Here is a 24284-nt window from a genome sequence, read left to right on the forward strand (position 1 = left end):
GATATTTTGAAAGGCTTTCAGAAGCATGTTGAACTTGAATTTCCCAAGTGTACAGAGGGCCTGTGTGTGTAATATCTGGTTAAATCCTGCCGTGCTCTATCTCCCATAGGGTTGCCAGGAGACTGAATCTTGATTACTCAATTCTATATGATACATACATTTCATAAACTTTCATGCTGTGAATTCCCATGTTTGTATTTTGTGCTGGGGGGTTGTATTCTCTTGCATGAGATTTTTGTTTTATTTTCATGATGGTGGGAAATCTTCAGCAAACAGGTTACTTATCTGAAAATGCAGCACTAAGGCAGAGACAGACAGTTCATGCAGGTAGGGTCTGGAGTCTGAAGGACTCACATGGGAAAATATACACAGGTTGTGTCTATACTTCCAACCAAACTGTAGCTGTATCAATGTAGGTGGGGTGATCTGTTTGCAGAGAATAGAGGTGGGCAGCATGTCAATAGGTGGGAGGTGGGTAGCAAATGCAGGAGCTGCAGCTGCTGTGTTCTGCACCAGGGAACAATGTGTTTTCCCTGCAAACCACCAGCTGACTCCACACCTCCTCTCTCTTTGTGTTCAGGGAGTGGGATTCTGGCTGCCCACTTCTCAGGAGTGTAGATGAAGGGAAAAGCCCTCGCTACACTCACACAATAGTGGCCAGAACCTGACATTTCACGTCTTTCCTGCATTGCAGCATCTGGCTTACTGAATACTGAGAAATTAGAAAGGAAAATCGTTTCCTTGCCCTTCATTTTCATTGCGCTTTATAACAAAACGCAGCAATGATCTGCAAACAAAATGGAACAGACAATGCTGGCAACATCAAAGATCAGCAGTCACAGGTCGGAAACTATAGACTGAAGTGAAGCCGTCTCCTCTCACAAGACTATGCAACAATAGGCTATACTGGTGACTTATGAAGTGTGAGCTCCCCTGAGTTATGGGAGAAGTTCTTAGGCAAGATCGTGGCATGGCAGGTGGATCCACTGAGGTATTCTTGCCATTGATGAAAGGTACTCAGCATTCCATGGCCAGTGACTGAGTGTTCTCAGCTGGATGCCCTTGCACCTTAGGGAGCAGCTCCGACTGACAATGTTCCACAGGCGAGTTTGATAGTCCTAGGGCAGGCTGGGAGGTCTTTTTCTTCATTGCAGCCTTTGATTGCTCCACTGAATTGTATTTACTCTCCTCAAGGCAGGGGGCTGCTTTGGGCATTGACTGATTGCGACTGCATCACCTACTGCGCCGGGGCGGCTCCAGGCACCAGCACAGCAAGCGCGTGTCTGGGGTGGGAAGCTGCGGGGGGCGGTGTGCCGGTCGCCGTGAGGGTGGCAGTCAGGCAGCCTTCGGCGGCACGCCTGCGGGAGGTCCGCCGGTCCCGTGGCTTCGGCGGCAATTCGGCGGCGGGTACGCCGAAGGTGTGGGACCGGCAGATCACCCGCAGAAACGCCGCCGAATCCGCGTGACCAGCGGACCGCCCGCAGGCGAGCCGCCAAAGGCTGCCTGACTGCCATGCTTGGGGCGGCAAAAAACATAGAGCTGCCCCTGTACTGCGCTAATGTTTGTGTTTGTTTTTAATAACCTCTTTGCTGCCTAGCTACATATGATTATTGGTGTGATATAAACCTGCAAATAAATAGAATAAATAAAGGCATCTGATGTCAGGAGGTTATGGGGAAGGGGCTCAGCAAACAGACAGATACAAATAACCCCTCTCTCCTGCCTCAGCTCAACTCGGAGACATTAAAAAAAAAAAGAAACCAACACGAGGTGTAAAGAAAGCAACCAAGTAAGTGCTTAAGGATCTGGACCAGCTCCCACTGAAGCTAATGGGAGTCTTAGCATTCAATTTCATTAGTATGGGGCTGGCCCGTAAGCCTCTCTCCCATTCCCATCCCCTGGTCAAGTATCTCTCTCATTGCCATGCTGTGTCTTATCTAACCTTGGGCCAGACAGTGTAAGATTAGTCCAGTGAATAAGTGTTTGTAGGATCTGACCCTTAGATTGTAGCTTGAGGAAGGGACCCATGGACAGATTCTGATCTCTGTTGTACTAGTAAATCCAGAGTAACTCAATTGCTTTCAGTGACGTTGCTCCAGATCAGTTACTGTGTAAATGACTTTAATTGAGTTACTCTTGATTTATATGACAACCTGGGTCATCAGCAGGGACTGAACCTGGGCTATCTTCATCTAAAATCACAAGCCTCTACTGTTTGAGTTAAAGGACTAAATGCATTAGGTAAGAATGGTAGCAGGCCCATAAACTTTCTATGCGGATCAGCTACTGGAGCGGGGCAAAGACTCAGTGCATGTTACATTTTACACCAGTGTAAATGAGATCAAAATTTGATCCCAGTGTTTTTGGGTGAAAGCTGACCCTGCTGAAATGGGTGGGAGTTTTGCCATTGACTTCAGTGGAGCCAGGATTTTGCCTTTTGTCTTTAAAGTGCTATACACACTTATGATTATATATGAGTAGATAATAATAGAGACAAAACCATAAAAGGCTTAGCTAAACCTGTTTTTGACTCACTCTCACGCATAGGTTTGTGTATCTCCGTTTTATCATAAATAGCTACATTTCCTCCATGTGGACAATGCAAGTAATTCCTCTCTTATAAAAAGGTTTTAAAGCCACATTGGTTTTATTTTTAGGTGCTATTTATTCATTTTGTTTTCAAACAAACTCCAGCTAGAGGGGCACAGGGCAATGGTGCCAATATGAGGGCATTTCCATAATGGGGGAAAGCAAACAAAGGTCAGACCATTTAACTTATAATTATCTTTTCTCACTGTCTCCACTCCAGGACCAGGTTTCTTCTATGGGCGCTGAACTCCCAGCTACCTATGCCTATTGCCTGTGATGGAAGAACTTGATGTTAATGTGAGGTAGGAGAAACCATGCGGCATACTGTACATTGCAGATCTTCTGGCTATGGAGCTGCAGGAGGTCAATAATAACATAGCGTGTTTGCAAAGCTGCGGGATGTAGGATTTTTCTGTTTGCCAGTATTGCTAGGTTACTGCTACTGCAGCAATATTTGGTTTTGGGTTTCCTTGAGTATGCATGATTAGGTAGTTTTGCGCTGTTATTTTTATAAATGTGTAGCCACCACAGCCAAACCCACAGTAGTGTAATGCAATAGTCCTAAGCTTTGTATCACATCCCCCACATGTCACAAGTCAGAGCCTCACCTAAGGGAGCAGTTTAAGTTGAGAGTAGGGGTGGGGAGAGAGGAGGGCAGGAGTCAGTTTACACCAGCTGAGGATCTGCTCCTAGATTTTTATTCAAAAATTATTTTTTGATTTTTATTCTAAAAATGAAGAGCCTGGTTATCCTCTTCCTTACACTGAGGTAAACCTGGAATAACACCATTGAAGTCAGTTCAGAGACACTGGCATAAACCTGATATCCCCAAGAGGTAAATTAGCACTGTGATTGCTTTGTGCCAATTTAATGCTAGTATAAAATGCTGGAATGACAGCCCTGGAAACTGACGTTCCCTATTTTTATTGAGGTACCCTTGGGGGAGAGACAGGGCTGCTTTCTCTCTCCCTGCCAATGTAGCCCACCCTGAATTGAAGTTCCTCCTGTAGTCCTGAGATAGCAGTTCAGTCTCCGTGGCTCATGTAGCACTTGGCCTCTTTGATGGGACTGCCACAAGGTTGCCAGTTAGTCCGAAGGCAGTGTTGTTTTGTGTGGACTGAGACCCCATCAAACTCATTTCACATAAGGCCACCAAACAACCACCAGAGAGTAGGAATTTGGGATTGTTACTGATAGACCTTGAATCTGCACTGCTGACTCTGAGGGAAAAGGCAGAGTTCTACTAGCAATTGAGAGAGGCATCCAGAATTAAATGCTTCACAATCTTTTTAAAATCTGTTTTCTATATCTTCTCCATCGCTTGCATTTCAGTTTATTTTTCAATGCAGCATTGCTCTGAAAAAGTTCTCTGCATTACAGTGCTTAGACACCTTCTTGAGAGGTGCCTGGGAAAGTCCACAGAACAGATCAATTGTCAATTAAAATCAAATAGATCAAATGCATTTGCACTCATTTTCCAAGGAGTCTTTCCCTAATGAGTTGCCTAACATAGAGCATAAGTGTTTCAAAAGCCTTAGTCGTGATGATGAGTGGTGAGTTGCAGAATCAAACTGAGGTTAGTGCGGGGATAGATATGTAATGTGGAGGGTTGGGAGCATAATTCCACTATATTAAATTAGCAATTAGTTGAATAAAAGTGGAGAGAGAGGGGAGAGATTTTGTTTTTGGGGATCTGAGTATCCTCTCACTTGCAATGTTGCAAATGATGAGTAACTCCATGGAGGTGATTGGAGCTACATGAGGGAAAACCAGTGTTGATGACAGGAGAATCATGCCCTGGTGTGTAATATTCAACATCTGTATGGTTGGATTATGGAGAAGGGGAAAAAGCATGAAACTGAATGTATCTGAAGAGACTCTGCCTGTCCTCCCTTTCCACTGGGATTGACGTGAGAATGGTTTCTCTTGGAGGCTATTCAGGTGGGCCCCTAGCAGAACGCTTTGCTTAGCTCTCTTACCTGTGGGGAGCCCATCAGGAAAGGCCGTCATCTCAGTTCCTGGTTGGTGGGCATGGGGCGTGCTGGTCACCTCAGCAAATACATTCCTTTCTCCCTGGCTGGGTGGGAGGAGGGAGAGGAGGTAATCAGCTGTCTCAGGCAATTTCTGTGCACAGCAGGTTTCATTTTGGGGGCTGCCACCCCACCCAAGAGAATATCTCTGCTTCTCACCCACTTTCTAATATAGCAAATTAAGTTTTTGGGTTCTAAAGGCCATGCAGCATTCTGCCCTTGGTTTGTGCACAACTCACACTAATGTCAGATGGGAGAGTTCCTTGCAAGACATGTACCTTACACCCCAGAGTTAGTCAGTTTGGGCCTGACCAAAGCCCATTCAAGTCAATGGAAAGACTGACTTGGGGTTTGACTCAGACCCTTCATCACTTCAGGAAAAGCACAAACTCCTCCACTGGCTTGCAATCAGTTCCTCTTTCTCACTCTCCCCCGCCCCTCCCCCTTGTGCAGCTCTGTAAATGTTTTTGGAAATCAGTGTTTTAATGAATACTGAACAGGTCACATTTATAACCCAGCAATCGATTCTGAGAGGTAATGTGTTTTGCTTAATGAAATTTGTTCTGGCTTTGCTATGCCAGGAACATAGCACAGTGCTTATACTACTGTTCTTTTTCTGTAAGGGGAATTGTAGTGCTGATACGTAGAGTGAAATCGTGTTACCTACATCTTCTCTCCCCTTCCTTTGAATACATCAGAAAACTCCTCCTCGTTATTGATTAATAAAAGAAAAAGTATTAAAACTCCCTAAGAAACTTTTCACCTCCTAGGCTGGTTGTTGGCTTTTTGCAATTCACTAGGAATGGGCACATTTGATCAGGCTAATGGTCCATTTAGACCAGTGGCTCTCAACCTTTCCAGACGACTATACCCCTTTCAGGAGTCTGATTTGTTTCACCTCACTTAAAAACTACTTGCTTACATAATCAGACATAAAAATACAAAAGTGCCACAGCACACTATTACTGAAAAATTGCTTACTTTCTCATGTTTACCATATAATTATAAAATACATTGATTGGCTTTCCCCTACTGCAGAGAAATGTTTATGCTAAGACAGACTGTTTCCTTTGAATTGAAAACAAAAAATACCCCCCACACCTGCCATTTTCATTGCTATCAGAGTTAGATGTTGTGAGAACTTTGACTCCCTATGTTGCCATTTAAAATGTTTTTAAATAATATTTGTAGTCCAAATAAGTGGAAAGTGTCCCTTTAAGTGCGACTGGAAGGGATCCTCTTTCAGAAATGCTCCCCCAAAGTACATTATCTCCTGGAAACTATTTTGTGCTGTAGCAAATTTTGTCTCATCCAGGTAGAACGGTGAAAGGATCTCTGATGGGAGATTGCTGTCTCTCTCACTCAGTAATTATTTAATCCTGCCTGTCATTCAGATGTTAAAATGCAGCATAATGCAATTCTCTGTCTCTTTCTACGGACATTTGAAACCTGTCCTAAATACATATTGGTTCAGTGTTTTGCATTTGGTTTGATATGTTAAAGACTGGGGTCAAATCTCACTCTCATTTATAACTTAAAAATGAATTCTTTTTCCTTCGTTCTTATTGGATTTATTCATGAACCATATAACACAGGCCTTCATTTGACACTTGCTGGGAAAGTTTTATACACAGCACTTCCCTTCAGGCATGTATTTTTGTTTTAACTCCACAATCTCCAGCCATGGGATTTTTGTTTTTGAGAGGTTCGCTTGTCAGCTACCAGTAGGTAGCTGATATTTCCATGCTCCCCTGATTTCAAATTAGACTAGCTATTTCACCCAGAAGTAACATATAGAACATTTTTACAGAAGCAAAGAGTTTCCAAATTTTGTTCTTAAAAATTGCTCAAGGCTACATAGTAAATCAGTGAGATTAAAACCCACAAATCCTGACTTCCAGTCCCCCAATGCCACTCACAGATAATCCAGTGGAAAGTCCACACATGTAGGGGGAGCATATTCTAGAGAGGAACTCTGGTACCATGTGGGTGACAGTGGGATGGATGGATGGAAGGAAGGATGGATAGCAGGCAGGTATATTGGAATGGAACTTCCTGAGAGCAGAATTTTGCCCTTTGATCTCATTCAGCAGGCCCTTAAGCATGTATTTAAGTTTAAGCATCTGAGTAGTCTCATTGACTTCATTCAATGGAACTACTTACATGTTTGAAGTTAGGCATGTACTTAGGCGGTACCTTGCTGATGGGGACCTTAGTGGTGCTACTTTTGCTGAAATGTATGGAAGACATTCCAGCAGCAAAGCCTTTGGCAAGATGCCCTGTGTGATACTGAACCTCGTTAGAGAAAGAACAGAGTCTGTCTCTCCCTATCTGCATGAAGCCAGGTAGTCAGAATCAGCTGTGTGAATGTTGTACAGAATGTTTTACTTGAATGAAAAGGTCATTATAGATTATGAAGGCTTCCGTGCAGAGCTGTGATGTAAAGTGAGAGAAACATCCCTGGAAAATAAATGAGTTTTAGACATTCTCCTTTGTGACTCGTATTTATCACTGTCAATGTGATTAGCAGACCCCTTCTCTGTAATTCTAGGGTGGAAAACTAAAGGACCTGGCAGCTATTTTAGATGTATATTCCACAGGAGTTTTCAACATACTGTGTCCTGCTTGTTGTTGTTGGACACCTTCATTATATGCAGCCTGTTAACGAGGTACCACCGAGAAGTTTGGGATCGGAATTTGACCTAACTGTTACAATATGGAGAAGAACGTCCTCTGGATTTTAAATTTTTTTTAAAAAGAAGCCACAATCTATGGACTCATCCATATATCTGCATGCAAATCAGGTAGTTGGCTCATAAAATGGCCAGGTAGATTCATAACAACTCAGTTTGCATGTATGGATAAAGGGGATTCCATGCTCCATGAACTTCACCTACAGAATTTGGTGATGCATCTTACCAGGCCCTCTGAAACTGCAACTCTTCCTGTACATTTAGCATTGCAAGAAGGGGGATTCTCTAGTTCTTTAGAACATTTGCAAGTCTGGGCAGCAAATGTTATGCTTTGCCTAGACAGCACTGAAGAATGGGGTTACCAAGAGAGTCTCTGAAAGTCCTTCGGAGGTTTTCATTATCTCACTTGGTATCGTTCCCGTTAGCCAGAATAAAGTAAAACTGCCCATTACCGATCCGCTCGCTGTTTGACTCATAAGAAACAAACGCATCCACCACCCCCCCACCATTATCTGGATGCAGGAGTGGTGAAATCTTTTGGGCAGTTTGAGCAGTTTGATGTTGGCTGACTGTCAGTCAGACTCACCTCCTTCCCCCTCTCTCAACACTGATGCTTGTCATTCATTCATTCAGCCCCCAAATGGACACTCGTTGCCTAGCAACCTTAGCATTATTGCTGTGCATCCTCTGCAAGTCTTGTGCTTTTATGTATCAATTTATTTAAAATCAAATAGAATAAGGGGAGGAGGGAGGAAGAGAAAATAGCTGCAGTTTGGCTGCCTCTGTCTTGTGGAAGAGGGTTCCTCAAAACGAAGGGAAATTTGTTGCCATAAAGACTGAGCGAGGTTTCAGGAAGTGATCTATGATGGGGGCATTTAAATGTTCTGAATAGAACTGGGAGAAATTTTTTTCAGAGAATACGTTTTCACCAAAAAATGCATTTTTGGGGCCCTGAAAATATTAATGAATTCAGGTTGAATTTGATATATAATTTCAGCTGAAAAATACCTGATTTTTCCCCCCCAAAAAATGTCGAAACATTTCATTTTGACCATTTCAAAATGTTTTGTTTCGACTTTTTCATTATGAAATGGCATTTTGTTTTCATATTTGGTCAATTAAACACACACACACACAATGTTTAGGTCAATTTGAAACAGTGTTTTTGGTTTTGGTTTGAATCAAACCAGATTTGTTTTCTAATTTTTTTTTGGTTCTGCTCCAAATTCTGAAAAATCCATTATTCACTCAGCTCTAGTTTAGAGTGACCCAATTAGACTTTTAACACAGACTATCAATTTCTTCAGAGTAATTACTGTACAGATCACTTCAATCAAACACTCCCAGTTACCACTTTGCTGCCACATTGGACTCCAGGCCCATGCATTTCTGGATCTTGCCTTAGCAGTTTGTTTTTGCCATTGTGCTGAAGCGACCCTTAGTGAGGTCTTTTGTATAATCATCAGGATTCAGTGTCAGCTTTAAATGTCGTCAGCTCTGTGGGTTGCCAACACATACATCCCAGGGCAGAGACATTTGAGAGTGCCACTCTAAGCTCCCATGTGTAGTCTTTGTGCTGAGCTTTGGGGCATTGTCTCTCACAACTGCATGTGCTCTAATCCACCATGCATGGTGGATGGGATTTCAGCTCCTTCATTTTGTGGACCACTTTTTAAGGGAAAGTTTCCCCGGGGACTGGCTTGCTGTCCTGCCCTTTCAACCCTCAACTGCCTGGTTCTCGTCTGCTTTAATCTGTAGACTACCTGGAAATGTTTTGCAGATCACACCTCAAGGGCTGCTGGTTTAAGCCTTTTAAAAGTCCCTTCACCCAGCCAAAAGCAGCACCAGCTCCGATGTGGGTTAGAGGTGCACGAGCGATTGGGAGGCTGCAGACACCAGCTAGCCTAGCCTAGGGCTTTGTCTGGTAAACTGGTCCACTTGTTCCCAAGAAGCTGTGAACCACTGATCACACACTACCACTAGCTGACGGATTTCCATTGAATAAGCATCCAGTAGAACATGCTCACTTCTCCACATACAACCACACTTCAAGTATTAAGGGTAGACTGTCTTCTTTATAATCGTGTCGAGGGAGAAGCACTGGGTATCGCTCCTGGCATTGTGGCCCTTGGGTACGGCACCCGGCTGGGAATGAGGAGACCTGAGTTCTTTTCCCAGCTCTGATACTGACTCGTTGTGTGACCTTGGGCAAATCACGGAATCCAAATGGGCCCGAGTTTCTCCATCTGTAACAAATCTATAAGAGCTAGACACCCTCAAGCTCCAGGGCAGACTTTTTTGTGCGGTTTAACTTGTTTTATTTATTTAATTTCATAATCATAAACTTAATTCTGCAGTCCAGCTAGACTTGCGAAGGTAGGGAAAAATGAAATGCAGCAGTAAGTCAGGATTGCAGGGGGCTAAATCACAGCAAGGTATGTTAGTCCCCGCTCCAGAAGGAATGGTTGGTTAAGGCAGAAAGGAATTTTGCCAACCAATAACAGCTCCCTGACTTCCCCCGTAGACAGCTTAGACAGGAAGTCACTTCCCCTATAGACAGGTTATAATGGGGGTGTTTCTTGCACTTTCCACTGAAACAGCTAGTGCTGGGCCACTGTTAGAGATGAGATATTACTGGACTAAATGGACCACTGGTCTGATCTGGTAGAGCAGTTCATCTATTCCTGCACACTGAAATCTTCAGATGAAGTACAAAATGTTATAATTAGTCGGTTTCAGTTCAGGGTGTGATCACAGCTATATTGTTTACTGAACACAGTTATGTAAAAGGTCTATTGTTTTTCTCAGGTGTTGAGGACTTAGAGCTATTTAGGAATTATCTTTTGCCTTACATTGCTACAGAGTTCAGTGGCACCTCGCGTAGGTGGTAGACTCCCTTTACTAAATAAACAAAAGAGAAAGTCATCTGGGTTTGTCATGCTGATAATTGCTTTTTATTTTGAAATCAAGTGCCTGAAACGACTGAATTTTAGGATAATATTAATTGCCCCCAAACTCTCGGTATTATCAGCTAAAGTTCTGACAGCCAATTGCTAAAGGTGTTTTGCAGATCAGGGCATGTTGAGCAATGCAGGGCCTGCCAGGAATACAGCAAATGGTTCATTAATCTCATCCCGACTTTGAGAAATGAGAATCAAGGGGAAGGAACAGGGAACCAAATTGACTGAATTAGTTTTGTTTATTTGGAAGCAAAGGTGATATTCTGTTATTTAAACCAGACGGCATCCCTCTAGATGGTTCATTAAAAAAAAAATCAATATTGGCTGGCCCCACCATTTGGCATAATGTGTTCTTGCACATCAGCTACTTCAGAGCACTTAGGAATCCAGGAAGGCGAAGACCTTCTCTGCAGCCCGACATCCCCTGAGAGTCAGGTCTCTGGTCAGAATGAGTCCCAGTTCCTGAACCTCACTGTATTGGCCAAAGAGGCCACTTCTCACATGTAACAGTGGGAAGAGATTTGCTTAAGCAATGCCATGGGTAGGATTATTGAGGTATTGTAGGGAAGGCAGGGAAGAGGTGGCAAGTGGCCATGGAAGAAGGTGCATGAGCAGAGCTGTCTACTGTTAGCCAGAGGTCATTGTGATAACTTTACAGTGAGATGGAGAAGATGCAGGAAGAGGGATGGACTCAGACCCGTCTCTCAGTCTAATCCTTTCGGAAAGAGGGATCCAGAGTCACAATAAGTGGTGGGTAGGCACAAAGGGACAGATTCTGCCACCCTTACTTGCATGGAACAGCACTTGCACATGTGAGTAGGATATTCATATGAGCACTGCTCAATGAGTAGGGGAGGCAGGCATGAGACAAGCCTGTTTCCTCTCCTAAAACACTTCAGGCTTAGTCCAAAGGGTCAAAGGATGACAACACGTTCCAGTAGTCACTCAGACTTTGTGTTTGCCTTCAGGAGGGAACACAGAGACAGCTGGCTAGATAGAAACACTGTACGAAGGAGACTCAGATGGGAAAGGAGACACATGGTGGCAGGTAAGGCAGAAAATGGACTTGGGTTCAAGGAGGGGTGATTGGAGGAGCTACATGCTTTCGTGGGTTAATGGAAGAGAACAAGCCCTTAGATTAAAGTTATCTGAACATGGTGAAGTATGTTTGCTTTCCAGGAATCACAGTTTACTGTTTGCAGCATGTCCGTAGAACACAGAGGGCCTTTTGTAGAGCCCTTACTAGCTTCAGTTGAAGTCATTAAAATATAATTTCTCTCAACCTTTCGGCTCAGATTCCTTTTTAGGTGCATTAGTCAAGATCAGGGCAAATGTCCGGCTAAAACGACTGAAGAAGAGCTCTGTGTGGCTCACCAACAGAAGTTGGGCCAATAGATATTCCCTCACCTACCGTGTCTCTCATTTTGTGAACTATGACCAGCAGGCTGCTCGTCCTCCCTCTCTCCAGGCTCCTTTCCCAGTGAAGATCAATTGTAGCCATTCTGTAACCCCTGCTGCATCCTCTCTTGGGGGTGGGGCGCTAGATCCAGTGCTTGCATCGAGATGGACTTGACTTAGTAGGCCTTTTGCTCCCTCTACCTTCTCGGACCCTGTCCTCCTAGCAGGAGGGTTGTCCTGACCAGAGGCATGATTAGGTGAGATTGGGATATTTGCATTCCTCAGTGTTGTTCCAGTGACATTAACCTCTTGTTCAAATTGTTAAACTGATAAGGGTATTGACAGAATCTCTTAAGGAAAGTGGCAGTGGGAAGAACAGGAAATGCCAGTGGAAAGAGGAGGAAATGGAAACTAACAGTCCAATCTTGCAGGTTCTTACTGAGGCAAAACTCCCTCTGTCAGTTCTCACCAGCTGAGGATCTGGCCCCACATGAGGCACCTCGCTGACACTGCCAAGAGAACAGCGTATGTGTGTGTGTTGTGTAGACACATGGGGCCAAATTATTAGGTGTGGCTTGGCCATCTGTACTGCACCACTGGCAGAATCTGGCAATAGTGCCAGAGTAATTGGCCACCATAGGATCATCCCAGTGTTGGGCCCATGATCCAGGAAGCGCAAAGGTGAGCTGTGAAAGCCTTATAGACACAAAAGAGCAGCATGATTAATTTGCACTAATGCACAGGCAGGGTCGGCTCCAGGGTTCTGGCCACCCCAAGCAGCCAAAAAAAAAAAAAAAAAAAGCCGCGATGGCAATTCGGCGAGAGGTCCTTCGCTCCAAGCCGGAGTGAGGGACTGTCCACCGAATTGCCGCCGAAGAGCTCGACGTGCCGCCCCTCTCCAGAGTGGCCGCCCCAAGCACCTGCTTGGCAAGCTGGTGCCTGGAGCCGGCCCTGTGCACAGGTACAGAAACTGTGGGGAGACTGAAAGGTATATTAAATCTAGGAACAGAGTAGAGGTGATAGCCGTTTCTAACAGCACATGGTCCTCTGTCTTATGACAAAGCATTCACCACCACCACTGTACTGCTTGTGTGTGTCTGGTGTGGCTTCATATTTTTGTGCCTGTCTGTCTAAAATCCTTATTAACTGAATAAAGCAGCGTGTAATGCTGTCTACGCTGAATTCTCTGCAGAGCCTTGGTATGGCTTAGTACAATGACACAATGTATCAGCCAGAGTACTTTTCGTATTGTTGAACTTTTCTCTCAGTTTCTAGGGAAACATTTTATAGCTCTATATTTATCAGAGTCTCTTTCCAAACACCTCCGCCAACACTTAATTAATGGAATTTTAAAGCTTTGCTCCAACTACTGCAAGTTAATAGAGTGCTCACCGACAACAGCTGTGGAACTAGGGAGACATGTATACATGCAATACATTTACAGGGTGAATGTGTGTCAGAGGGGCATCTCTCCCTGATCCATCTGTATATCCTCAGTATCCTGGATTGGGAGATATAGCAATGTTAAATTTTACAATCTGACTCTTTAGCAGGACATTTTTATCTGGGAAGATTCCTCATTGTAATCTAACACAAATACAGAGTAACTTAAACAGTAGAATTTTATGGCCATATCGGATAGTGCGGTCTTTCTTTAACTTCAGTGCCTCTGCAAATAATCGCAGCTGTCTCTCATTAAAGATTCAGTGCGGGGAGAGGAGATTTTTGGAGTTTATTGGAACATATTGTGGTTTAGGTCCTGGGGGAGGGATAGCTCAGTGGTTTGAGCAATGGCCTGCTAAACCTAGGGTTGTGAGTTCCATCCTTGAGGGGGCCATTAGGGATCTGGGGCAAAAATCTGTCTGGGGATTGGTCCTGCTGTAGATTAAGATTAAGGGGCATTGGTAAAATTGTGAATGGGCCCCAGGAAAGCAGTAGAAGGAAGCACTGCAATTCAGGATTGAACTGCATAAGTGGGAGTTCAGGACCAGATTAGCAGTGTGGGTTGTAGGTCAGGGTTAATAGGTCTAGTACAGGTCATGAATGAGATGCATTGACAAAGCTGTATCTAGTAATCAGGTCTGGAATATTTGGTAGTGTTACAAGGCAAAACTAAAGTGCGCTGGCATTGCTGTTAGTGGGAACCTGATGGTTCTCTGTCTGCCTCATATCTACCCACATAGACGTTAAAATTCCCAGGGTTTTTGGAAAAGTGCAGGGGTACAAGCCCAGTGTTCTGGAAATGATTCTCTCCTAGTAGAGCCAATTGTAATGTCCAAAGCTGCAGTGAGCTATTGCTGAGTGCAGAATGCCTGCTGCAGTGCCACATTAGCCTAGGCAGTTACTGAACTGGCTGTATCTAAATTACTGGTTTGGAAAGAATATTTGCAATATCTTGAATATGAATGATACCTCATAAAACCCAGTTCTGATTGCATGTACTTGGCCTATCAGATATCTATGGCAGATAGGTCTTTTTGTTGGCCTGTTATGGATAATATATGGCACTGTTGGTGGACTGTCTCCTTGAAATAAAGTGCACACACCATGCATATGGGATTGACACTCATTTGTCTTACTCAATTGAGTGCTTCCACTATTTAGTTTGCTCCTGATATACTGTGGCAATGACTCATTGATTATATGACGTACTGGTCTGGCAAATATTCATGTCTTCTGCTGCTCTTACTACTGTGCAGAAGGAAGCCATCTACTACAGTAACTTATCGTCTTGCTGCATCTGTTAGCCCAGTAGTTAGCATAATGTGTCCTCTGAACAGCAGTCTCTGCCTCTCTAATGATAAGGCTTGATTAAAAATGCCTTTCCTCTGAACATTTGCCCTGGTGTATTGAAATGATGCAGAAAATCCTGGGGGAATGAAGTTTTCAGGGGGTGCTCAGCAGTTTGAGAGTTAATTCACTGTAGGTCAAGGTAAAGAAAGAACATTGAGGTGTCTGGGGAAGTGTTACAGGACAGAAAATTGTCTGCATAGCCAGATTTGTGTGTGTGGAAATCTTGTAGCAGAACTTTCTTCATCTTTCTGTCATTCTGCATACTCCAACCCCCACTTCCAAAGGGGAGAAAATGTTGTTGACCATGTAAACTCTCTGGGTCAGATTCATGAAGGAGGATGCCAAAGATGTGCCCATGAAAATGCCCAGGCCCTTCTTGCACCCAGCTTCGCCTGAGCTGTTTGTACAAACCAGGCAACTACAAGCCAGACATGAAGTTTGCAAGCACATATGTGGGCTTTTGAGGATCCAATTGTGGGTGCATTTTTGAAGGTGGACTTTTAGGGCCGGGTCCTGATCTGTTATATTAGTGTAAATCCAGAATAACCGAGAGATGAATTTCACTCAGAATGTGTATTTTGGAAAATGTGGCCTTTCTTCTGTGGAAAATGTGGCCTTTCCTTCCCATGACATGAGACTGGCTAAGCTCAAGTGCAGTGTTGTTTAATATCTGACCTCTTCTTTGGGGCACTATAACCTGTAATTGCAAGGGCATGGCCTTGATATTACAATAGCCGTTTTCCACCTGTAACTTCTGTGTCTTAAGCACTTCTTTGCTGGCTATTGTGATAATATTGGAATCCAAACGTGAACTCCCCAAAGAACAATTGGTGGTGTGATGGATTTCATTCTTATACACCTTCCCCTTTCCCCAGTTCTGTTCTCTGTTACACCCACCAATGCAGCTGGTGTGTGTGTGTGCGTGGGTGTGTGTGTGTGCACGCGCGCACCGGGGGAGAGGGGGAAGGCCTGGGTAACCCAGAGACAGAATTTAGTCCCATGTTTGCAAGAGTCCCTTGTGCTTTTTATACCTGGGTATGGCAAGTCCAGAAACCTAGCCACTGCCCTTGCAGGAATCTAGTTACAACAGGGCACTAGTCTGTGGCTCATACTCATTGCTTACTCAGTCAGAGCCCTCATTTGCTTTGATGGGAATTTCCACTGGTTAGGCAGAGAAAGGCCAGGAGGATCCAGCCAGCTGAGGTTAATATTCTTTCTAAAACATTTTGAAAACTTTGGGCTAAATTCCTCTGGACTCCTGAACAGCGGGTAGCCCACGGGGGAAGCAGCTGCAATCTCTCCGAAGTACTTGGGCTCACAGGGGCAATCTCTGCCCAAAGAGTAGGCTGTTCTGGCTGGGGAGGGGCAGTCCATTGCCAGCTTCTGCCAGTGAGACTAGGGCCAGGTTTTAAAACTGCCCTTCCTTTGCATAACCCCTTTGCAGAAAACACAGCCTGCTGGCCTCTGCTGCTAGGGCAGGAAGGGAGACATCTGGCCCTGGAACTGCCATTATTTACAATATTGGCTTTTATGGGCAATAATAGGGCTAAAGTGGTCAGGCTGATCTGGCAGCTGCAATGAAGTATCTGCTCTTTATTTTCTGCACTTCAGCTACTGTTCTATGAGCTTTTTCTTTCAAGCCCAAGAGCTTTAGGTCTCATCCAAGCAGCTGCCTTGTGTTTTCATATTGTTTGCTCTTTTTCCTTCAAGCCATGCTCAAAACCCTCATTATGCTGTCTCCTTGCAGCAATGCAGGGATCTTTGTTTAAAATTACATCCAGTGACGCACTGAAAACAGCAGTTGATCTAATGGGAACCTGAGTTTATTGGGAGTTTGTTTCAAACACTGTAAACCGACATAGCTCCCCAACCCACCCAAAGCCTCTTATTAAACTTAGTAACACAGTTTAAATGGCAAAAGCCAAAAGGAGGAAATGAAGGCTTATGACTCTTGGGAGTTAATCACAAAGTGACCGCAACTGGCAGCACCTCCTTATCTTTTTGGCCATGGGTGCCCAATTTTTGCCCGCCTAAGAGGCACCTTAGCAACTTGCCAGGAGCCTGAGGGCAGCACCTAATTGATCTGAGCAGATTCCAGTTGTGGCCCATGGAGACTACAGGTGGCCCGCAGCTCACAATACTTCATACTGACCCTAGACCCTCTTTGTTTGGCTCTGGGCCTGTCCCTTCCTCAAGGATGAGAATTAAGTTTAAGCGGTTGAGCTTTCAGTGCCATTTTGTATAATTAAGAGGCAGGTCTGGCGTTCACATAGGGCCAGATCCAATGTCCATTGAAGTCACTGGAAAGAGTCCTATTCCCTATTCCCTTCAAGGGGCTTTGTCTCAGGCCCGTAGTCTAGTATATTGTATACTGTCCCTTAAAATTAGTCACACTCAGGGTCTGCATGCTCAGAGTCTAGAGGTGACCTTGCTTTTTATTCAATAAAGAGAGCTGTGGTTTAAACTTTTATTTCCCTGGTCACATTCTGAGTTCCTGAAGAACAGAGGCTGCAGCATGCTCATGAGAAGATACTGTCGGCTACCTGACCGTGTTAGAAAACACGATACATGAGTCCTTTAATCTCAGAGCTCCATGGGAGTATGTAGGAACACAAACTCATCTGAAATGCACATCCTCGCTTCTTCCTCAATCCCCCAGGCCCTCTTCTGCTCCTGCACTTCCTTCATTGTTTCCTCCAGTTGCAGATCTTTGGATCTCTGCCTACTTCTCATCCTCTATAGCCGACAGGCATCAACTTCTAGTAGGGTTCCGGAGTTGTCTTCCACTCTTGGTACAATGCCCACTGTCTTATTTTCCAGGCTGGAGGAGACCGTAACATCTAAATCTGCTGACTCTCTAGTGGGGAACTCATCTATTAAATACCGCGCCATTGTGGAGCTGCAGGTTGTATCTTCGGGGGTTTCCCTTTACACTTGGCTATGTTTTCTTCTTTTTCACTTCGCTTGGAGCAGTTTTCTCAGTCTCTGGCCAGAAATCCTGAAGGGATTCATAGATTCATAGATTCTAGGACTGGAAGGGACCTCGAGAGGTCATCGAGTCCAGTCCCCTGCCCTCATGGCAGGACCAAATACTGTCTAGACCATCCCTGATAGACATTTATCTAACCTACTCTTAAATATCTCCAGAGATGGAGATTCCACAACCTCCTTAGACAATTTATTCCAGTGTTTAACCACCCTGACAGTTAGGAACTTTTTCCTAATGTCCAACCTAAACCTCCCTTGCTGCAGTTTAAGTCCATTGCTTCTTGTTCTATCCTTAGAGACTAAGGTGAACAAGTTTTCTCCCTCCTCCTTATGACACCCTTTTAGATACCTGAAAACTGCTATCATGTCCCCTCTCAGTCTTCTCTTTTCCAAACTAAACCAACCCAATTCTTTCAGCCTTCCTTCATAGGTCATGTTCTCAAGACCTTTAATCATTCTTGTTGCTCTTCTCTGGACCCTTTCCAATTTCTCCACATCTTTCTTGAAATGCGGTGCCCAGAACTGGACACAATACTCCAGCTGAGGCCTAACCAGAGCAGAGTAGAGCGGAAGAATGACTTCTCGTGTCTTGCTCACAACACACCTGTTAATACATCCCAGAATCATGTTTGCTTTTTTTGCAACAGCATCACACTGTTGACTCATATTTAGCTTGTGGTCCACTATAACCCCTAGATCCCTTTCTGCCGTACTCCTTCCTAGACAGTCTCTTCCCATTCTGTATGTGTGAAACTGATTTTTCCTTCCTAAGTGGAGCACTTTGCATTTGTCTTTGTTAAACTTCATCCTGTTTACCTCAGACCATTTCTCCAATTTGTTACCCCCAACACGTTTTAGCACAATTTATGTGCAAAGGGTCAGCTCCAGGCTGTTAAAAATCAAACTTAAAATGAATTCAGTGGGAGACGACAGAGCAGCTGCTTGCTTCCTTGTGCTCACTCATCATATGACCCTGCTCCTCAAACAGTGGGTTTTTTGTTTTTTACTGAATATCATCCGTGGTTTACAGATCAGAAAACTAATCTGCCGAATGGTTAAATTACTTGTCCAAAATCATAAAGCAATCAGTGAGAGGCAGAGATGCAAAGGGAACCCATTGCTACCGACTCCCAGTCTTGCGATTTAACCTGTAGATTATACACACTCACTCACATGATTTCTCTAGAACATATGTGTATTGTTTTCTCTGCTGGACTTATCCTGTTCTGTTGGATGCTTGTCCCCAGGATCTTTAGACAAGTGATTATTTAGGATAATTCAGGGAAGAGCTCCATTTGCAAAATAATAATAGTATGAAGAATTCCCTTCAGAAAGCCTTGCACATCTTTACCAAAGTAAATCACAACTTGACGTTCAAAATCACTGTGCAATAACATGCAAAGTAGCCCTTCTTGCTATATTTTCACTCGTGATTGATGGCCCCACTGCCTGTTCTTGTTAGTTGATTTCTTCTCCTGTTTACTTAATTTGAGCATGAGATCTGTGATGAGGCTGGTTTGGGAAGTGTTCAGAAGGAACGAGTACTAAGCTGCAGGGATAAAAGCAAGGTTTAAACAAAACAACAGAGCCCTAGTCCAGGATTTTGTGTCAGGTGGCCGAGCAGGAACAGACATCTGAGCCTAAATGCAAAGGCAGGATTCACTTAGGCAATACAGTAACAAATATATGCTCTGTTCTCTGGCAGATCCCTGGCTGCTACCTCAGGCATTTGTGTTGCTGGGCTCTGTTCTGTATAGGCAAGCAGATGGGTTTTCAGAAATGTAGCAGTATTAGATGAGGAGACTCCTCCTTTCCCAAAAGGTTTGTATTGGAACAGGATCCGGGTAGCAGATTGGGTGCAAGGAACGTATTTTGTATCTGTGGTGCATTTTCTAGAAGGTCCGGAAATTTGCAAGTCCATTGGGAAGTGAATCAAGCAGCATTTGGTTAACTGGCTGCATGCATTTGAGAGACTGAACACATGAACCCTAGCCATGTGTCACGGAGTGTGGGGGGACACAAGGCCCTGCACCCCCGGCTTCCTGCGATTCACCATGACTCTCAGCCAGCCAGTAAAGCAGAAGGTTTATTTAGACAACAGGAATACAGTCCAAGACAGGTCTTGCAGGCACAGACAACAGGACCCCCCTCAGTTAGGTCCATCTTGGGGTCCCAGGGCGCCCCAGCCCCCTTGCGAGGTCAGAGCCCCATCTGCCTCCCAGCCATCTCACCAGCCAGCTTCCGAAAACCTTGCCTTCACGACTCCTCCCACAGCCTTTGTTCAGTTTCCCGGGCAAAGGTGTCACCTGGCCTCTAACCCCTTCCTGGGTTCTCATGTTACATGCTCAGGTATTCTCCGTCGGGCAGTCTCCCATCCCCCAATGCAGACTATCCTAGCCACACTCCCCTGTCAGCATTCAAAGCCCACAGTAAGAACAGTCCCAGTTCGTCACACCATGCAGATAGATCATGCTTTAAAACTCAATGGGACGTACAGTCCCCTGTGGTCTTCAGAGGGAGGGAGACAAAATAACTTTCTGTCATCATCATAATGAATGAGTTGTGAAATGATTTCTGTGTGGTTGAGGACCTGGTTTTATGAGGAATGTCTCAAATAAAAGACCTTCCTGAAATCAACAAGTTAGCCTCTCTGTGCCAAATCTTCCATTAGCGCTAGTGACAGTGAGAACCAGTTTGATTCACCTGAACTCTTGAAACTGGGAGTCTGTCCAAGAAACATTAGGAGTTGGACATCTGATAGCTGTGTGTGTCCCACTGTGTCCAGAACAGAAACTGGTAGTGAGAAAAATACACACCACAGATCTCGTAATAGCTAAGTTGACACTGTCATTCTCTTCCTGAACACTTGTTCCTTTTATACCCCTAATTGCAAATGTATCTTGGGAGCGGCTGAGCACGACTTTTATGTTTTTTTATTTGAAATTCTTAATAATCCACCTGAAAGATTTCAACAAGGAGGTGAATAGAGGCTTCACTCTGATGTGAAAACAAGACCTCAGTGCTGTCATACAAATTGATCCAATAAAAGATATTACTTCACCCACTTTGCCTCCCTCAGACAAATTAAAAATAAGAACTGCTATTATTGGGTTCTTTATCAATAATTACCTGGGGGGGGGGCGGTTATTTTCACAGACTGGCGCAGAAAACCATCAGAGAGGCAAAAGAGCTACTTCAGCTCAATGACATACCTTGATGTCAATTTCAGTGCACTAGGATGTATTTCTAAATAGAAGTTGTGACACTGGTAAAGCAGATGCCAGCTCTTGCCAGTCTATAGGCGTCAGCTGAGCACTGACAAATTCATAGCTGGTAACCAGACCAGTTCATCTATATGTTACTATTGTTCAAGATAGGTGTTAGACTTGTAAGGATGTGTTTACTGTTTAGACTCTATTAAATGCTTGTAAATTGCTGCATGTGTTAATCTCACTTGCAATGTCTGTATTCCATGATACAAGGTAAAATATAAGTTTGTTTTATAATTGTAAAAATGACTACTTTGAACTTGTGAACTCAGACAGGAGGAGTGGCTCTGCCACCCTGCCCCACCCATCTAAGAACTTCAGTGAAATTGAATGGTCCCTGTGAAATGTTTCAGTTTTACCATAGTGGCAAACTGTGACAAAACAGCTTCATAGGTATTTTCCTAGCCAGTTCTAATTTAAATACAGATTTTCCATGTTACAGCTCTTTGTTATAAACCTGTTTTCTACAGTGTAACGCTACTATCCTATAACTTGTGCAGTTGGAATTTTCAAGGATCCTGAAGTCTGTTGTAAAGAATGGAATTGAACTCAGATCCTAAGTTAATGCCCTAACCACTGGACCATCCTTCCTCTCAACTTCCATTGGCTTCCTTAATCACCTTTAAAAATCCAAGCCAGAAGTTACTGAAGTGTCTTATAAAGATACTAACTTCATTATAAACTATGCAAAATTATTTCCTTCCCCCAACAAAAATAACTGCAATGGAAATTAAAAGACTAAAAACTAAAACATCATCTAAGCGCTGGTCTACACATGGAAGTTTGCACTGGTTTAACTAATTTAGTTAAACAAGTGCAACTTTGTTTGTAGACTTCCTAACTTAAAGTCACAAGAGTAGCAATTCACTAGTTAAAACTAATACTCTGTGCTTGAGATGTCTCAGTGGGTCTAAGTATTGCACCCGGTTGCAACAAGATACATTAAACAGTACGTTGAGACTGTTCTGTGTATGTACAACATGTACAGTTCAGTTTGTTTATCAATTTTCTTGTATCTGAATCTTGATTATCTGAAACACTCTCATCATCCAAAATGAGCTTATACCACTGATGTGTATCAAATACATTCATTTCCCTTCATTTCCCTGTATTTCTGAGATAAATAAGAGACAAGGGTATTTGTGGGTATATCTGTATACCAGAGAGAGAGAATGGTGATGTCAGTTAACTTGGTGTAAATGGAGTTATTCTGGATTTACACAACTCTAATTGAGAACAGAATCTGAAACAGAGTCAATTATCATCATTCTTGGTCTAAAGCATTGAACAGACTTTGCCTTTTGGGTCTGAGATTAATAATGACAATTAATGGGAACACTGCTAGGAAAATAATGTGGTTGATTAAATCTGATCTAGTTAGCATAGCTGTGTGGTATTCATCTTTTTAATATAGAGCTCTCCGTGTTTTAGGCGTACATAGGGGATGGGATGGGCAGGAGCCACTTACCCTGAATATACAGAATAATCACATTATTCTGATTGTAGGTGTACTTTGGTCGGGTTCTCTCTCTGTTTGTTTTGTCCTCTCTCTGCTTTATTAAAATGAAATGTATCATTTGGCAGATATCATGGGCTTGTTTCTGAAGAAGGAATCCTGGGCTAGGTATGGGACAAGACATTTCTGAATAAAGAGGTGTCTGATCTTTGGTTTCACCCAGTACCTACAAAACAGAAAGGGATCCTGCAACAGAGCACTGCAGCCATCCCCCATGCACTTTATGGTGTGTACAAATAAGGAACACAGTGATGTGCAGTCAGATGTGAGGGCATGTGGGCCAAAATTTTCAAGCTTCAGCAGGTATAAACTGATGAAGGTCCATTAATTACAAGGGAGTTATGCCCATTTACAGCAGCGGAGGATGTGACCCAGGAGCTCTCTATTTCTATGAGGCCTTGAACCAGCACCCTGAATCTGAGAGGTGGGGGGAAATGAACCCAGATCCAAATTTTGTTTTTCAAACCCATGTCAGATGCTAACATTTCCCTCTGTAGGTTAATTAGCTAGGGGTGAAATTGCTGTGGGAGCATATGGAGGGCCCCACAGGGCACCAGCCGTTCCTGTACCCACCTGATGTCTAAATGGAGAGAGTGTTATTAGCACGTACTTGATTGACTATGCATCCCACACAAAGCATTTTTAAAAGCATTTAACTAGTCTGTCTTCTTTTCTTGGTACTTGATTCTAAGCGGTGTCAAGCAGCTATTTAAAAGCTTTGATCCTATAAGACATCTTCGCTTTTGGTCCAGCTAGCTCAGCTGGTATGTACAGCCGGCACATAGCATCAGTGATTTTAAACAGCCTGGGGCTGGACATAAATTACTCTCCCAAATAATATGTAAGTTTTTGAGTTTCCTCAGGTCCACCAGGCATGTATACTGCAGCGTTATTGTATGCTGCTGTTATTGCGTTATTATATGCTCATCATCCGCAGCATTTATTATTAGTCATTTGGCTGTTTACTTAGCTCTCTCTTCTGGTCCTAGCTAGAGACACCCAATCTCCTTATGGTCAGAGGTGGATCAGAATGAGCATATCAGCGTTATTAAGAGTTACAGTCACTTCCTCCACCTGACACCGTGAGAGGAGGATATACTCCCTCTCCCCCAACTCCCCAGCTTGGGTTTCTCAGTCATTAAAAACCTAAACAACATGAGCACCCCTGGCTGGATTCTGGTTTTCGAAGGGCACATCTGCACTGCAACTGGGCGTGTGCTTCCTAGCTTAGGCAGGCAGACGCACGCTAGCTTTGCTCGAGCTGTACTATTTTAGTACACACTAAAAATAGCAGTGTACTGTGTGTAGGGCAACTGGGGCTCACTGCCCGAGTACGCACGCAGGGGGTCCTTGCAGCTTTGTACTCAGGGTTCTAACCCAAGCTGCTGCCCATACTGCCCCCAACTACACTGCTATGTTTAGGGTGCTACTTCAAGCAGAGCTAGTCTGCGTCTATCTGCCCGAGCTGGGAAGCACATTCCCAGCTGTAGTGGAGAGATGTCCTGAATGACGTTATTGGTGGTGAAAGGTGACAGGATGAGAGTCGAGAAAAGGGAAAGGCTGTGCTGTGTCAATGCAAGGTTCACCTGTTTGGCCCCATCCGGGTGTCTCATCCCCATTACAGAGAGCCCATCTTTAATTCTGAGTGACTGGGTTCAGCCTCCTTGGCCTCCTCGTCTGAAACTAGTGTGTAGGTCTCGCCAGAAAACAATCGTTAAGTTTCATAAAGCATGTTGAGGTTTTCAAAATTGGTTTTCATTATGCATCGGAACACACAACCTTTCCTGAAGCAAGACTCTCTACAGCCCATGGTTAAAGCACTGCCCTGTGATGTGGGGAACCCATGTTCAAGTCCCTGCTCTACCTAATTCGAGCAGAGTTTTTCCTCCCTGATCACTCCAAATGAGGCAGCTCAAGGACTTCATCCTGGGTCTCCTATACCCCAGGCCATACCCTAATCCCTGGGATGTTGAGATTCAGACTCTCTCTTTTCCTGGACCTACAAAATTGATGTTTCTGCAAAATTTTTTGGTTTAGACCAGGGGTCG

At 44.0% G+C, this 24284-nt stretch overlaps 1 protein-coding gene across 1 annotated transcript in view; it reads left to right on the plus strand.

Annotated features, from left to right (window-relative positions):
- Nucleotides 1-2853: 2853 nt before the first annotated feature.
- The window catches only part of HTR4 (5-hydroxytryptamine receptor 4), a 166432-nt gene continuing 145001 nt past the window's right edge, over nt 2854-24284 (plus strand). Inside the window, exon 1 of the mRNA XM_026658055.1 lies at nt 2854-2891. Within this exon, the coding sequence (XP_026513840.1) occupies nt 2866-2891 (26 nt within the window). The 5' untranslated portion in view covers nt 2854-2865. The remainder of the gene's footprint in view (nt 2892-24284) is intronic.

Source organism: Terrapene carolina, unplaced genomic scaffold (genome assembly GCF_002925995.2).
Source record: "Terrapene carolina triunguis isolate 2854851 unplaced genomic scaffold, T_m_triunguis-2.0 Scaffold395, whole genome shotgun sequence".
In the NCBI taxonomy this organism is placed as follows: Eukaryota; Metazoa; Chordata; order Testudines; family Emydidae; genus Terrapene; species Terrapene triunguis.